We start from the raw sequence: 15724 nt of genomic DNA, 5'->3' as shown, positions 1-15724 counted from the left end.
AATGCCAGCACCAACAACTGGGTGACCAGCAAAGGACATCTAGATGAATGGATGTAAGAAGTGGAGGCCCTTCCTGCGAGAAGGATAGCAGCAGGACTGGAGGCATTTGAGAAATCCTCATGCATTTTGGTCAGGAGGACATCCATGTATTCCTTTGTGTGCCCTGCTGCTCAGTTTTCTCACCTACAAAGTGAAGCTGGTGAAAAAGTCTCCCTTGTGAGCAGGATTAAACGGACTAGCACATGTTTAGCTGGTAGCACCACTCTGAGCACACAGTCCCTTTGGCTGAGGTCATAGTCACTCTTGCCACATGCCTTTGTTGCAGAATGGAAGAGGCTCTTGTGAGCCAAGTGTACTCAGTCTTCTGCAAATGTTCCCTGTGTGCTTTCCGTGTGCTGGTATTGTGTTACCAGGTGCCAGAACAGAGTGGCCCTGGCCTTGCCGCCAGAGACCGATTGGCTGAGGAGGAAGAGGAAAGAAAGTTCCTAGCAAAATCTGATCCAGTAGAGTGAAGAGGCTTTCCCAAGTCTATGTTGTAGACAAGGTAAGTCACCAGAGAAAGTTTGGAGTTAACCGTTTTTCATGATCTCCCCCTTTGCCAAATAACTGAATATCACAGTTCAGTAGTTTGGGAAATTCTTAGTCTCAGAATCATCTTTGAACACTTTGCTGGAAACAGCTCCTGTACCCCAGCCCCTCTAATTTTCCTTCTACCCTCAGCTTCAAAGACGCAGTGCAAACCCAAGCAAGGTAGCCCACACATGTAATCTCCTCACTCTGGAATCAAAGGCAGAAGAATCAAAAGATAGAGTGAAACCTAGGCAATTTAGCCACCAGAAAGTGCCTAGGAAATGTTCTGCAGGGCCTCAAAATTCCAACACCAAGAGCTGAAGGGGCAAGTGGCAGCTTAAGGGGGCAGGTATCCTGCAGTGGTTCCAGAAGGGCTGCAAAACATGTTTCTCTGCACAGACATAGGCTGTAAGGGGCCAGACAGCACACAAGGGGAGCTGCTTGTCAATTATGATTTCCCTCTTACTTTGGAGATGATACTAACAGAGCAGGGAAGGGTGGGTGTATAGAGAGCATTGGGTCAGCAGCAATCAACAGCATTGTGACCTATCCCTGGGACATGAGCCTAATACAGAAGATTGAATTGGCATCTTCTTGAGGAAGATACCCACCCAGAATTAGTTTCCTCAATGACAAAGCCTTTCCCACAGAAAGCTTTTGGCTGGTTTAAACATAATGCTAGCCGAGTGATCTTTCTCAGTGACCTATAAAGATGAGCAGGAGGCCTTGAGCTCTCTAGTCACCTTCCTCAGGGACTGGTGCACTGCTGATGGCTTTGAATAAGAAGCCGCTGGCCAGCATTGGAGTATCAACTCTGATACATGGAAACAAAAGTGGATTTTTGATTTTTGATTTAAGATCATGTCATAATTTGTAACAATAAATGATTTTTTATGGACTATTTGAAATAATTACCATTGGGCAGTAAATTTGGAAGATTCACACTCCAAGCCACTCCTTGGAGTGAAAGGTTGTGACGGTTATCTATGGGAGTGGGGTACTAGGATTGAACCCAGGACCTCAGACGTGTGAGGCAAGCACTCTATCACAGAGCTATATCTCTGCCCATCCAGATTGCTTACTTTAAAACAGGAGTAGAATGTTAATGTAATTTTTTTTAAACTGGTGAAGTTTCTTGTTAAATCCACAGAAGTAAATACAATTTTGAGAGGGACAAGGAGGTAGGGCTGACCAGCAGCTGTAGTGGAGCGCCATGCTCAATAACAATGAGGGTGTAGTCCTCAGTGGTGCTACCTGGAAAGACCATGAAGATGGGTAGTTGTCAGTCAGCTGGGAGGGCAGTGCGACAAGTAAGCTTTTGCAAGGCATCTCTATAAGAAGCCATAGTTTCTCTGGTATGAAAAACTATAATAGTACACAAGATCCTAATGGGATGGGTAAGAGTGTGAAGTGGGAAGAAAAGGGGTAAAGGTGTAGGGAAAGGGGGAAGGGTAGAGGCAATGAAATAAGGGAAAAGAAAAAATATGAGAAAATGAAAAAATGGAAATAAAAAGTTTGTTAATGGGGGGGGTGAAGGGAGGGCAGGGACAAGGGGAAAAAATGAGAACCAAGACCTGTCATGTGAAGGTACTGTACATTGGGCAATAATGAATGTAACTGTACTGTAGACCTAGATTGTACCAATAAACTCAATAAAAAAGGGGAAAAAAAGAAGCCATAGTATACACACAACCTCACAGGCCATAAGTGTTCCTTTTGTGCTTGCCACACACCTCCAAACATCCCCATTCATGAGTAGGATCAGTACCCTGGTACTCCCTCAGGGAGCTGGAGTGTTCCTGCTTATTACTGGGGCAAAAATTATATGTCATTTGTGGGCAAACATTTAGGAAGACTCTAATCTTTACCAGTTTACTCTTCTCCTTTGCAATACAAGATGCTTGCTTCAGAGCAGAGTGCAGTAGAGCGAGTCTATAGTTACTATTACAAAAGAAGCTAAGGTGCAAGGAACACTTTATTCCCAGGAGTTCAAGGCTAGCCTGAAAGACCCAACTTCAAAAAAAGAAAAGAAAAGAAGAAAAGGTACTTCTTTAGACCCTTCCATAAGGACAATTAAGCTCAACCCAAGTGTGCTTTAGTTGTTAAGTGATAATTTAAAAGTTATTGAAGAAGGCCTTTCATGAACTTCACCTTGCATCTTTCCTATGCTGTCATAGAGACACAGAGATGAGCCCTCTCAGTCATATTTTTATTTGAACTTCTGAGTATGGAGGAAAGGATGATGTCATAAAACTTAAAGTTCAGACTACAGATCTAAGAGCAAAGCATCTGAGTAAATTGGGTTGGTATGAAAAGTCCAAATCTTGGTACCCAGAAAATGAGTGAGTCACATTTCCTATTGTGTCAGGTTCTCCTGTTTTCTGTGGGAATAATGAACACATAATCTGGTCTCTTGATGGTGCTGGTTCCACAGAGGACATCCTTTCCTAACGGATAGATTGAAATTAAGTTCAACTATATGTTTGGCCTACCAAGTGGATTAGTAGGCTTTGGGCCAGAATGTGCATGAGAAAGGTCCCAACAGCCCAATGTTTAAAGGACAAGTGAATGATCATCTCTGGTTTATTTTCTAGCAGCACCACCAATCAGAGCTGCTTCTACACCTATTTACCAAGACACCCTCCACCAAAGATGTGCAAACCCAGGTGGGTTACCATGAAGAGATGTACTGCCTGACTGGCAGCTCCTGAGCCTATGGGGATACTTCAGTCATCACACCAGCAAAGGCCAGAGCAGAGAAGCCAGCATTCAGATGGCCCTGTGGGGATGCTTCTACTGTGAACCCAGCAAACGCCAGAGCTGGTAAGCCAGCATTCCAGAAAGCTCTCAAAAGACCTCCATTTATAGCAGAGTTTAACGTGTAGATTGGCTTAGTCCCAAAATGTGCCAGTTGAACAATGGTAAAAATAGATTGCTGGCTGAGCCACTCTGTTGAGAGGATAAACATTAGATGTCAGAAGAGAGTTAATGCCTTTACTTCAGTGACCTCCACTGCCCACCACTAAAATAGAACCTGAGCCATTCTGCCGAGCCTTCCTCAGGCAGGAGCCCCCCTTCCGTGCTGACTGGTTGTGGCAAAAGGACTCTTAAAAACTGGTATTTCCAAGGACAGCCTACTTTGAACAGCAAGTTTTAGCTAACCTGGAAGAAGGTCTGATGTTCTCCCGCTCAGCACTCTGTAAAGTTTCTGCTCCTGCAGAAGGAACACCTCTCTGCTCTCTGTGAGCTGAAGAGGGGTCAAGCGCAGAGTGGCCTAGAGGAAGCCTTTTGCCAGATGGACTCACCTCAATCATAGACAGTAACCATCAGCACAAAGCAGGAGGTCCAGGCTTCTATACTAAAGGAATAAGCAGGGGTTACACAGGGAGTCTTATGATTTTGGTCTTGGCAGAAAAAAGAGCCCCTGCAAAAAACCTATTCCATGGAGCAGGAAAGGCATGAAGAAAGTGCAGGAAACTCCTCAGGTTTATATGCTCCTTTCTCTCCATCCCATTGTGGGGAGTGGGGTTTTACTATTCAACACAATGTTTTTCTGTAAAGGGTTTTGACTGGCAAGGCCAATTCTCAAATACCTCACTTCCCTTGAAGTACATTTCTACATGTACCTGCTCTTTTAAGGTCTTTGCTGGCAAAAGTGATCCTTGAGTACAGTTTCTCAAAGTGTGATGCCTACAATGATGCTTAGACAATTTGCAAGGAAAATAAAGTCATTCTTTTAAATGTGTGTAGCTATACATGAGACCCTGTGTTTAAAGCCCAGGACTACAATGTGTGTGTTGGAAACAGGAGCAGGACTAAGATGCTGAACCATCTCTCAGTCTACCCATCCATCTGTCCATTCATTCGTTGAGTACTTATTGAGCACCTGTTACACACCAACCACTGCACCAGTTGCTTGTGATATATTGGTGAATGAGACAATTGAATCTGCACTCAGTGAAGGACTCACCAATTAGAAGGATGAGATATAAAATACAATATCAGGGTTTGGTGTTATACCTCAGGGGTGCTTAATCTGAAGCACCAGTAAAATGTTTAAAACCAGGTTATTATAACCACTATAAAAGAAAACATTATGAATATAGGGTGGTGAAGGATGCCATATTACACAAGGTAGTTATGAAGGCCTCTTTAATGAGGGACATTTCAGCAGAGTTGGAAATGAGAGAATCATGTAACTATCTGGCAATAAAGCATTTCTGAGAGAAATGTGGAAAAGACTTTGAGATACAGCCACATATATAATGGCAGAGGCCTGTAAACCATGTAGTCAAGAGTTTGAGACAGGAGGATCATGAGCTCATGACCAGCCTCAGCTACATTCTCAGATATCATCGAAAAGTAAATCCTGAGCCAGATGTGCTTGTGCACACCTATATTTCCAAAACTATGTGGGACCAAAACAGGATAATCACACAATCAAGATCAGCTAGGGTAACTGAGTGACTCAGTTAAAATCCAGTGATAAAAAATTTAAAAGGCTGATAATATAAGCTGAGCACAGAGGTCCTAGGTTGACTTCCCAATAGCACAAAAAGAAAAGAAATTAAAAAAGGCACGGGGCCAGGGATTTAGCTCAGTGGTTCTGCTGCCTGCCTTGCAAGCGCAATGGCCCAAGTGCAATCCCCAGTACCAAAAAAAAAAAGGCCCTGCACAGAAATGAAGTTGAACTATTCCTGAGTGGCACAAAGTCTAAAGTATGACCAGGAAGGAAAGATGTGGTTGGAGAAATAGGTATGGGCCATGCCCTCTGGGTGAAGGAATATATGGATCTTTTGGGGGGGGGTGTGCAAGAAGAAGCTATGAAAAGGATATAAACAGAGTAGGAAAAAATTGATCTGGATGATAAAAAGATCACCCTAGCTGCTGTGAGCCATGGCAGTTAGGCCCTGGCGGTTATTTTGAGAATGTCTTTCTCAGCAGTTAAGGGGACAGTTGGTCCTGGGAAGTGGGGGTGGGGAGCTGTTACCAGAAAACCAACAAAATAGGTTGAGCCTGTGTGTCAGGCCCACCTATACCAGCAGCCCAGAGCGCTGTCACAGGTGGCACCATGGGCCACGCAGCACAGAGCCCTACTGAGGCATCCCACCCTGTGGACAGCACACTTGTCCTGAGGGGCTACAGCACAAGACTGTAGCTTCTCTCCCTGATATGCATATTCAAAAGTCCAGGAACGATTCTGTTAAGAATTACCTTAAAAAAAAAAAAAAAGAATTACCTTAATCTGGGCAAGAAGAAGGAAGAACAGAGCCTTGGGCTTCCAGAGCATCCCAATTCAAAGTCTCAGCTAACTTTATTTTCCTCATCACTGAGACACTGTACCTGACATCCACAAATTAAAGAGAAACAGTTTATTTTGGCTCACAGTTTGCAGAAGTTACAGTCTATGCTTGCATGGCTCTACAGCAGGGCAGAGGAGGCTGGTTCATGGGTGTGGCAGAGAGCAAGCAGACATCAAAGGAGGAGGGAGGGAGATAGACCTTTCCAGGCCATGGCCCCAAGTAGCCCACCTCTTGACACCACTTCTTACTTCTCAGCATCACCGTTACCTATAAACTCATATCACCATGATCCAGTCACCTCCCAAAGCCCCACCTATGAATGCATGAGGTTTTGTGAGGGAACCTAGATATGAACCATAACAACTCCCCTCCATGCCAACTGGCTATTTTTGAGGAGCCTCAAAAATTGGTGTTTCCAAGGACAGCCTGTTTTTGAACACCAAGTTTTAGCTGGCCTGAAAAAAAGCCTGATGTTCTCCCACTCAGCACTCCAAAGTCTCTGCTCGTGCAGAAGACACACCTGTCTGCTTTCTGCAAGCTGAGGAGGAGTCAAGTGCAGAGTGGCCTAGAGGAAGCCTGATCTACCAGATGGACTCCTGACCTCAGTCATAGCCAACAACCACCAGCACAAAGCAGGAGGTTTAGGCTTCCACACTAAAGAAGTAAGCAGGGGCTACAGAGGGAGCCTCACGCCCTTAGTCTCAGAAGGTAGAAAAAACAGCTCAGAGGGAAAAACCTATTCTGTGGAGTAGGAAAGGCATAAAGAAAATTCAGAAACATCCCTCAGGCGTACAGGCATACATGTTCCTTACTTCCCAGCCCACTGTGGCACAAGTGAGGTTTTACTGCTTAGTAAAATATTTTTCAGTAATATTTCTGACTGGAAATCTAGCATGTGCATACCAATCCTTAAACCTCCCATTTCCTTTGAAGTACATTTCTACATGTAAGGCCTCTGCTGGCAAAAGGGATCCTTGGATGCAGTTTCTCAAAGTGTGATGCCTACAATGATGTCTAGGCACCTTGGGAAAGCTTTTAAATGTATTTAGCATGTATGAGGCCCTGTGTTCAATGCCCAGAATTACAAAATTGTGTGCGTGTGTGTGTGTGTGTGTGTGTGTGTGTGTGTGTGTGTGCACAAACTCACGCATGCTCATGTGTGTGTGTGTACCCGTCCACCTGTCCATTCATTCGTTATTGAGCACCTGTTGTTGCTTGCGATATACTGGTGAATGAGACAGTTGAATCTGCACTCGACGAAGCACTCATCAATTCAAAGGATGAGATATAAAATATAATATCAGGATTTGGGGTTATACCTCAGGGGTGCTTCATCTGAAGCAACAGTAAAAATTTTAAACCAGGTTATTATAACCACTATAAAGGAAAACACTGTGAATATCCAGTGGTGAAGGATGCCATGTTATTTTAAACAAGTTAGTTAAGAAGGCCTCTTTAACTAGGAGACATTTCAGCAGAGTTGGAAGTGAAGAATCATGTGACTATTTTAAAATAAAGCATTAATGAAGGAAATGTATATGGAAAAGACCTTGAAATAGAGCCAGATCTAATGGTAGAGGCCTATAAACTATGTATTTAGGAGTTTGAGACAGAAGGATCATGAGCTCATGACCAGCCTCAGATATATTCCCAGACATTGTCCTTAAAGAAAAGCCAGGTGGGCTAGTGCACATCTATATTCCCAAAAATATATGAGACTGAAGCAGGATGATCGCAAGGTCAAGACCACCCAGAGTAACTGACTCAGTAAGACCTTGAATTAAAAAATTAAAAAGTCTGGTGACATAGCTGAGTGCAAAGGTTAGGTTAAATTCCCAATAACACAAAAGTAAAAAGTAAAAGAAAAAAAGACCTGAAGTGGAAATGAGGCTAACCTGTTATAGGAGCAGCACAAAGGCCAGGAAGGAAAGATGTGGTTGAAAAGGTAGGTGTGAGAGCCTTGTTCACTATAGCAAGGAATGTGAATCTTAGGGGCTTGGAATTTAGCTCAGTGGTGCCACTGCCTGCCTCACAAGCACAAGGTCCCGAGTTCGATTCCCGGTACCTCCCCCGAAAAAAAGGAATGTGAATGTTGTTTTAGGTACAAAAAGAATCTATGAAGAAACATAAACAGGGTAGAGAAGAAATCTGCTCTAGATTCTAAAAAGATCACTCTTTATGAGCCGTGGCAGTCACTGGTTGTTGTTTTAAGGATGTCTCTCTCAGCAGCTAAGGGGACAGTCGGTCCTGGGGAATATGGTTGTGGAGCAGTCAACAGAGAACCAACAAAATAGGTTGAGCCTGTGTCTCAGGCCCACCTACACCAGCATCCCAGAACAGCTGTCTCAGGGCACTGACACTCACACAGCACACAGCCCTAGTGTGGTGTCCCACTCTGTGGACAGCATACTTATTGTAAGGGGATAAAGCAGCAAGACTGCAGCTCCTCTCCCAACATGCACGCCTACAAGGCTAGGAAAGGTCATGGACTAAAAGAGGTACAGGCCCCAGGGGCTCCCAAAGTGTCTCCAATGAGAGTCTCAGAATCTCCCTCTTTCTCTCTCTCTCTCTCTCTCTGTGTCTCTCTCTCTCTCTCTCTGAAACTTGGTGTAAGAACTCATGATCCTCCTGTCTCAAACTCCTAAATACATAGAAACTTGGAGGACAGTTTCAATTATCAGACAGATCATGTTCCCAGTTCCTAAATATGAAAAAAGCAGGCTCCCCTGGAACTCTTAGGAGCAAGAGATACCCAGAACACATATAAGTCCAAGGGAATTTATAAGCTGGGGGACCTGGAAATTTATGTTTTTAAAGTCTTCTTTAAAAGTGGGAAGGGTAGGGGAAAGGAAATAAGGGAAAAGAAAAAAAAATGAGAAAATGAAAAAATGGAAATAAAATATTTGTAAATAGGGAAGGGAGGAGAGGGTGAAGGGAGGGCAGGGACAAGGGGAAAAAAATGAGAACCAAGACCTGTCATGTAAAGGTACAAGATCCCAGTAATGAATGTAACTGTACTGCATACCTAAAATGTACCAATAAACTCAATGAGGAAAAAAAAAGCTTCTTGCAGTCACCACACTTTCGCACATCTATAGTGTCAGCTACATGGCTTTAAGATTGCTTGAGCCTACAAGCTGGAGGACAGCACAAGCAACATTTTTGTTGAAATGAATGAGTCATTTATAAAAGATTCCAACAACTTCCAGTTTATAGGAAAAGCAAGAGACAAACATAAAATGTCACCATGGGATGCAGTCAGCAAATTGAATAACACGGAAAACTCACCTAGACATGGTGGCTGACACGTGTAATTCCAGCAATCAGAAGACAGGCAGAATAATCTTGAGTTAGAGGCCAGCCTGGAATCCACAAAGAGATACTGTCTCAAAAAAACAAAACAAAACAAAACCACACACACACACACACACACACACACACACACACACACACACAATCAACAAAAGTAAAATGATAAACACATCTCAAGTGTAACCTGATACTCATCTGAATGGGCAGCAGTGAGAGCTCAAATCCTCAGGTACACAAGATATGCCTACTTGGGGGAGCCATGAAGCCAGTCCAAGAAGGGAGGCTCTGCTCACACCAACAAATGCAGGAAGGGGTCTGCCTGTGAACAGAATGTCCTTTCCAAATGTGGTCAATGGAGACTTGTGCTGCCACCACTCTGCAAACCCCATAAATGTGCCAGCACCAATGTGTGGCCAGCAAAGGATGTCTAGACAAATGGATGTATGTAAGGAACCGGAGGGCCCTCTTGGTGAGAAGGACATCGCCTAGAAGTGGAAGGATTCACATAATCTCTATGTGCCTCGCCCAGGTGGGCATCACTGTGTTCTTTGGCCTACACTGCAGCTCATTTTTCTCACTTTGAAAGTGAGGCTGATAGAATATTCTCCCTCGTGTGCACAGTAGAATGGGCTAGCACACCTTGAACTAACAGCACAGTTCTGGGCACCGAGTCTCGTGGCTGCTCACACACTCAGTCTTGCACTACGTTCTCGCAGTAAGAAGAAAGTGGCGGCAACAACCTCGCGAGTGTCAAGTGCACTCACTCCTCAAGGAACGATATGTGGGGTCTTGCTGTGTGCCGAGCTGAGTTGCCAGGTGTCACGATAGAGTTACGGTGGCCTTGCTGGCTTCACTCCCCAGCTCCACAGCTGGTAACCACCACCGGCTTAATGAGGAGGAGAAAGAGAAGGAGAAGTGTGATCTGAGACAGCAGCGAGGCTTCCCCTTGTGCCCGTTGGTAGAGATGAGAAGTAGCCAGAGAAGGCTTGGAATTAGCAGAGTTTCCAATCCTGTAATTCTCTTAGCAACTGATAATCACACTTTAGAGAGGGGATCTGAGTCCCAGACACATACTTGAATGTGTTCTTTGAAACAGCTCCTATCTCATAAGCCTCCCAGTTTTCCCTCCACCTTCAGCTACACTACATTGTAGACAAAAGAAAGCCAGGTGTAGATTGCCCACATGTGATCGCAGCACATTGGGAGGCTGAGGCAGAAGAATCACAAGCTGGAGCCCACACGGCCAACTTTTAATGACTGAACAACAGGCTAGGATATGTTCTAGAAGATCATAAAATCCATAATGTAAAGCTGCAGGGGCAAATGCCCACTAATGGGGGAATCTTTGGTGTTCCCAAAAGGACTTCAGAGACATACTTCTCTGCACATATATAGGCTCTCTGAGCTTGAACATCACCTTGGGGAGCCTGGTGGTCAATTATGACGTGTTCTTCATCCCATAAGATGCTATCCACAGAGCAGGGAGGGTCAATCATGCGGGGAAAGAGGTGTCAGACACCATCATCAACTTTATAACCAAGCCTGGGGCCGGGAGCCTGGTTCAGAAGATTGAGTGGGTAGTTCGTTGAAAGAAAAACCTTCCAGGGCTTGAGTCTTCAGTGAAGGACACTTTGCCACAGGAAAGCTGATTTTGGCTGGTTTAAATGTGAAGCCACAGAAGGATAATGGGTAGGTGAGCACCCTTGTGAGCAGGAGGCACTGGGCTACCTGGTCCATTCCCTGGAAGCCTGCCTGGGGAACTGCTGCTGACTTTGAATAAGAAGCAACACATCTGCATCGGAGGGTAGACTTTTCCTGATCTGTGAAAGCTAAAGTGGATTTTTGAATTTTGACTTTGTATTATATAGTGCATACTGACATACGTCATCCTTTTTTGGACTCCCTTCAAAATTATTACCCTGAATAGGATGAATTAAGAGGATTCACATTCCTAAGCACCACATATTCTTCAAAGACTCTTTGGGTTGTAATTTTTTGTGCTGTGATAAAATCCAGGCCCTCAAACATGTGAGGCAAATATTCTACTACTGAGCTCTATTCCCAGCCCGTATGTTTGCCTTCTGTACAAGAAGGGAGTGAAAAGATAAGGCTGTCACTTTATGTTATGTACTTGGCTTTAAGTGTGTTTTGAATTTCATGGAAATTAAAGAATTTCATTCTTGCCTCAGTAAGTCATTAGAGATCCTCATTTGCCTTGGAGCAACTTGGACTTCCTTCCAAGGGTCTGGCACTTTCCAAAGTGGTGAGCTTGTCCACAGTAGTCTCTGGTATAAATACTGAGCCAAACATGAACAACATGGAACCTCACTGTTGAACAGAACTCCACTCTACTAGGCCCTTTGACCTTCATGCTTTGAGAACTCATTTGTAAAAACATGAGTCTTCTAAGAACGTACACATGAGAAAGAAAAATATCAAGACCACATTGTCTTTTATTCTTCTCAAATGCAATGTTTTGCATGTATGATATTCAAATCTCACATAATACTTCAGGCCCACCTCTGAGATGCCTTCTCTCATCCCCTAATCCATCAGAAGCTCTGCCTCTCTTACTGTTGAATTCTCAGAGTCAAGAGCTGTGCAACCTGTCTGTTGGATTAACCTTGACTGTCTTGCCCATATCATCATTGGGAATTTTCTTGCTCTCCTATGTTTCACTGGAGATGTGGCCCCTCACAAGATTGCTACACAAAAAGTGCCTACTTGAAAAGGGTGTGAGTAAGGAGGACTATGGAACCCAGGAAGGCGTCCTCTGCCTTCTTCCTGCTCTCTGCCACCATACACTGAGGGCCTGGAGCCTGCCATCACCTCAAGATTCTGCATGTGACCTCAGTGGGTAGTAATGACATCACAGGCCCCTTGGTTTCCATGGTAGGGAATATACTAAAACGTGAAGAAACCTATCCATTGGATCTCTCCTAAACACAAGGCTTTTTGGTTGTCTAAAAGAAATGATTGACCAGATCATCTATCTTCAGGCTAACTTGTCATCTGTTCCATGGGAGGGCAATGCAGCAGGTGAGCTTGGGCCTGGCATCTCTACACCAGGCCTTGGTGTACACACAACTTCCTTTTGTCCTTCTCCCCCATACTTCCAATCTTCCCTAGTCATGAGTAGGACCAAGAGCCTACTGCTCTGCTGGGCATCTAGAGGGTTCCTGCTCAATGCACAGGCTAGGGACATTCATTTCTGGGCAAGTGTTTAGGAAGGCCCAAATCTTTTATCAATTTATTCTTCCCCTTTGATTATAAAATGCTTTTTCATGCCTGGGTGTAGTGGAAGCATTTATACTCTCAGTTATTCACAAGGCTAAGCTAGAAGGATGACTCAGCCCAGAAGTTAGAAATAAGACTGGGCAACATAATAAAATCCCATTGTAAAATACATATACATATATATTAGACCATTTCCTCAGAGGACTCATAGCAAAAAAGCAAATTATATTTGGCTATCAAGAGATAAGGAGAGCTGCTTGAGGAAGATCTGTTAAAAGTTTATCATAAAGCTCACCTTGAGACTCAGGCACTTTACAGTGCTGTTATGAAGACACATACACGGGCCCAGCAACAATCGCAGTCTTAGTTGTTGAGGACTAGAACAAGGGTTGTGTCATACAACCGGAAGTGAAAGGTCTAGAGAGACCTAAAAATCCCAGCATTGGTTTGTTGGGTGTAAAATGGCACGTTGGGTGTAATCTTGGTACCCAGAGACTGAGGGTGTCCCATCTTCAATTATTTTCAGGTTATTCTGTTGTTTGTGGGAATGGGTAATAAATAGTCTGTCTCTTGCTACTGTGGTTCCACAAAAGCCAAGTGCTTTTACACCATCCCCTTTTTTACAGCATCCCTTTTTAGGTGACCCATAGAAGCGACAGACCAAGACTATATTTGGGAGGCCAAGTAGATTAGTGAGATTCCGCCAGAAATGCACAAGAAAATGGTAGGTCCTGGCAGCACAGTGTATGAAGCAGAAATGACTGATCATTTCTGGTTTTCTTTCTAGTAGCAGTGCTGCCCACAGCTCCTCCTATACCTGTTTACTACCATGTCCTCTACCAAGGATGTGCAGAAACCCAGGTGAGCTGGCACGGAGAGACCTACTGCCTGGTTGGAGGCTACAGGGTCTACGGGGATGCTGCCATCACCACCCCAGCAAAATCCAGTCCAGAGAAGTCAGCATCCACATGGGTCTATGGAGATGCTTCCACTGCCACTGCTGCAGAGGCCAAAGCCGAACAGCCACCATGCACGCAGGCTCTCAAGAGACGGCGATACATGGGAGAATGTAATGAACACTTAGGGTGCCCAAGCCTCAAAATTCGTCACTTGAGCAATGGCAACAAGGACCAACAATGCGTTGATGGTTGAGCCAGGCTATTAAGACTTGAGACAATGGATTTTGGAAGACCTCTATTGTAGAGTAGTCAGGTAGAGGCCTGTTCTACCAGATGGACTCCTGACTTCACCATAGCCAGCAACCACCAGCACAAACAAGGACAATATGGCCTACTTAAACTGAAAGACATGCAGCAGCTGCACATGGAGCCTCATGCTTGTGCTCTCAGAGATGTCCCCAAGGCTTCCACCTCTTTTCTTCTCTGCCCTTAATATCCCCTGAGGGCTTCTCACTGTTGAATAAAATTATTTTCTGTAACAGTTTTTGACTGGAAATTCAACTTGTCCAAGGCCAATTCTCAAACTTTTCAGTTCCCTTCAAGTGCATTCATATAAGACAGCTGTTCTTCTAAGGACTTCTGCTTTCAATTTGGATCCATGGTTATAGTTTCCAATGGTGTAATCCCTGCAATGATGCCCAGAAGACTTGTTCCAAGTCCCAGGCCAGTTCTTGAAGAAATGGGAAGCCTCAGGTGGGGATGTAGCTCAGTAGGAAAGCATGTGTTTAGCATGTGTGAGGTCCTGCATTCAATACCCAGCACCAAAAAAGTAAAAATAGGAGCTTCTCTGTGTGTGTGTGTGTGTGTGTGTGTGTGTGTGAGAGAGAGAGAGAGAGAGAGAGAGAGAGAGAGAGAGAGAGAGAGTGTGTGTGCGTGTGATAAAAACCACAAAAAAGAGGAGCAGGTCTGAGAAAATGCTGGACTATCCATCAGTCCACACATCTAAATCAGACATTGTGCTAGCTGCTTGGGACATATTGATCAATGAGATAGTTAAGGTTCCACCCTATAAGCACAAAATAACTCAAAGATGAGACAAAGAGACAATACAACATCAGAGTTTGTGGTTGTAGTTCAGTGGTAAATTTCCTAGCAAATGCAAGGCCTTGGATTCAATCCCCAGCAATACCAATTTTAAAAACTCAGATTATTGTATTCACTAAAAAAAATAATAATAATAATTACAAGACAAGACGGATGAAGGCCTTGCGCTTGCCAGGAAGCCCCTATTGTTGGGGTGTTTTATCTGAGGTTTTTTGGTTAACTCTTTTTCTTTTCATTTTTCTTTTTGCCTTGATTAGTTATTATGCATCCTTTCTCCTCTTCTACTTATTTTCTTCAATTATAGCTTCTATAGAATACAGATACTATTTTATTTTTTACTTGTTTCTCTTTTTAAATTCTTTTCAAGTTCCCTCCCTCCCCTACTCTGCTTTCTCTCACTCATTCCCCTCTCTCTTGTATTGACCTTCTGTCCTCTCTATTCTGATATTCTTGCTCTCCCATATTTTACCTACCCACTCGTTTTCCCTGGCCTCCTCCACTTCCCAGGTACACAAATACATCAACAGGGTCTGACAACCTCGCAGATTTCCTCAATCCCAAATCACACCTCCCTTCTCCTACATTCCATCCCCACCTCCACAAAGATCTTCTTCAACTCACCTGGGCATGGTGGCTCACACCTGTACTCTCAACACTCAGAAGATTGAGGCAGAAGGTTCTCAAATTAGAGTTGAACCTCGGCTCTGTAGCCAATCCTGTCTAAAAAAAAAAAGTGAAAAGCTACAAGCTAACTAGATGCCACCTGACACATCCCGATTTGGCATCAGTGAGAGCTCAGGCCCTCCGCTTCACAGAGGAGGGAAGCTGTCTGCTCACAAACTGAATGCTGGGAGAGCTCCTGGGTGTTTTGTGTCTGAGAACAGCAGGGTGTTGATTGAGATGATGAGTGAGCCTGGCTGAGCCACAGATGGCAAGCCTGACCTTGAGGCTAACTGTGAAATCACTCAAGCTGCGCAAATCTGGACGACTGGATCCCAGAACCTGGTACCACCAAGGCTCACCATTGTACGTGTTCAGGCCAGAAGTGTGACTGCTGGAACTTCTCACGCCACTTAGCGGCACCCACCAGCAAAAGGACAGCACGAGTGGGAGACTAGAAAGGATACCTAGACAAATGAACTGATGTAGGAAATGGAGGCCCTTCGTGTTGAGAGGGACAGCAGCAGGACTGGAGGAAATCGAAGAACAGTGCCTTGGCTAGAAGGATCTCTGTGTTCCTTTCAGTGCCCTGAAGTTCTGTTTTGACAACTAGAAAGTGAGGAAATGAGGCTTGCGGGG

General features: G+C 44.3%; 2 protein-coding genes across 5 annotated transcripts in view; both read left to right on the top strand.

The window, feature by feature from the left end:
- The first annotated feature begins 256 nt into the window (after positions 1-256).
- Positions 257-15724, top strand: part of LOC104854080 (dipeptidase 2-like) — a 33265-nt gene continuing 17797 nt past the window's right edge. The window contains 2 exon segments of the mRNA XM_033757984.1: positions 257-544; positions 3165-3393. Of these exon segments, the coding sequence (XP_033613875.1) occupies positions 3344-3393 (50 nt within the window). The 5' untranslated portion in view covers positions 257-544; positions 3165-3343.
- Positions 5285-14132, top strand: LOC117283923 (DPEP2 neighbor protein-like). Of its 4 annotated transcripts, none has more exons than XR_004514976.1 (2): positions 5285-6535; positions 13213-14132. XR_004514976.1 is itself a non-coding variant. In XM_033757986.1 (2 exons), the coding sequence occupies exons 1-2, from the start codon at positions 12158-12160 to the stop codon at positions 13572-13574; spliced, it is 429 nt and encodes a 142-aa protein (XP_033613877.1). In that variant the 5' UTR covers positions 11322-12157; the 3' UTR covers positions 13575-14132. The 4 variants fall into 4 exon arrangements, 2 of the variants coding, with proteins under 2 accessions (XP_033613877.1, XP_033613876.1); XR_004514975.1 differs by having other exon boundaries at positions 13210-14132; XM_033757986.1 differs by lacking the exon at positions 5285-6535 and adding an exon at positions 11322-12224.

Source organism: Fukomys damarensis, unplaced genomic scaffold (genome assembly GCF_012274545.1).
Source record: "Fukomys damarensis isolate Sample0158 unplaced genomic scaffold, DMR_v1.0_HiC HiC_scaffold_32, whole genome shotgun sequence".
NCBI classification, from domain to species: domain Eukaryota; kingdom Metazoa; phylum Chordata; class Mammalia; order Rodentia; family Bathyergidae; genus Fukomys; species Fukomys damarensis.
Note: the sequence above shows the minus strand (reverse complement) of the source record. Positions and strands in the feature narration are given on the sequence as shown.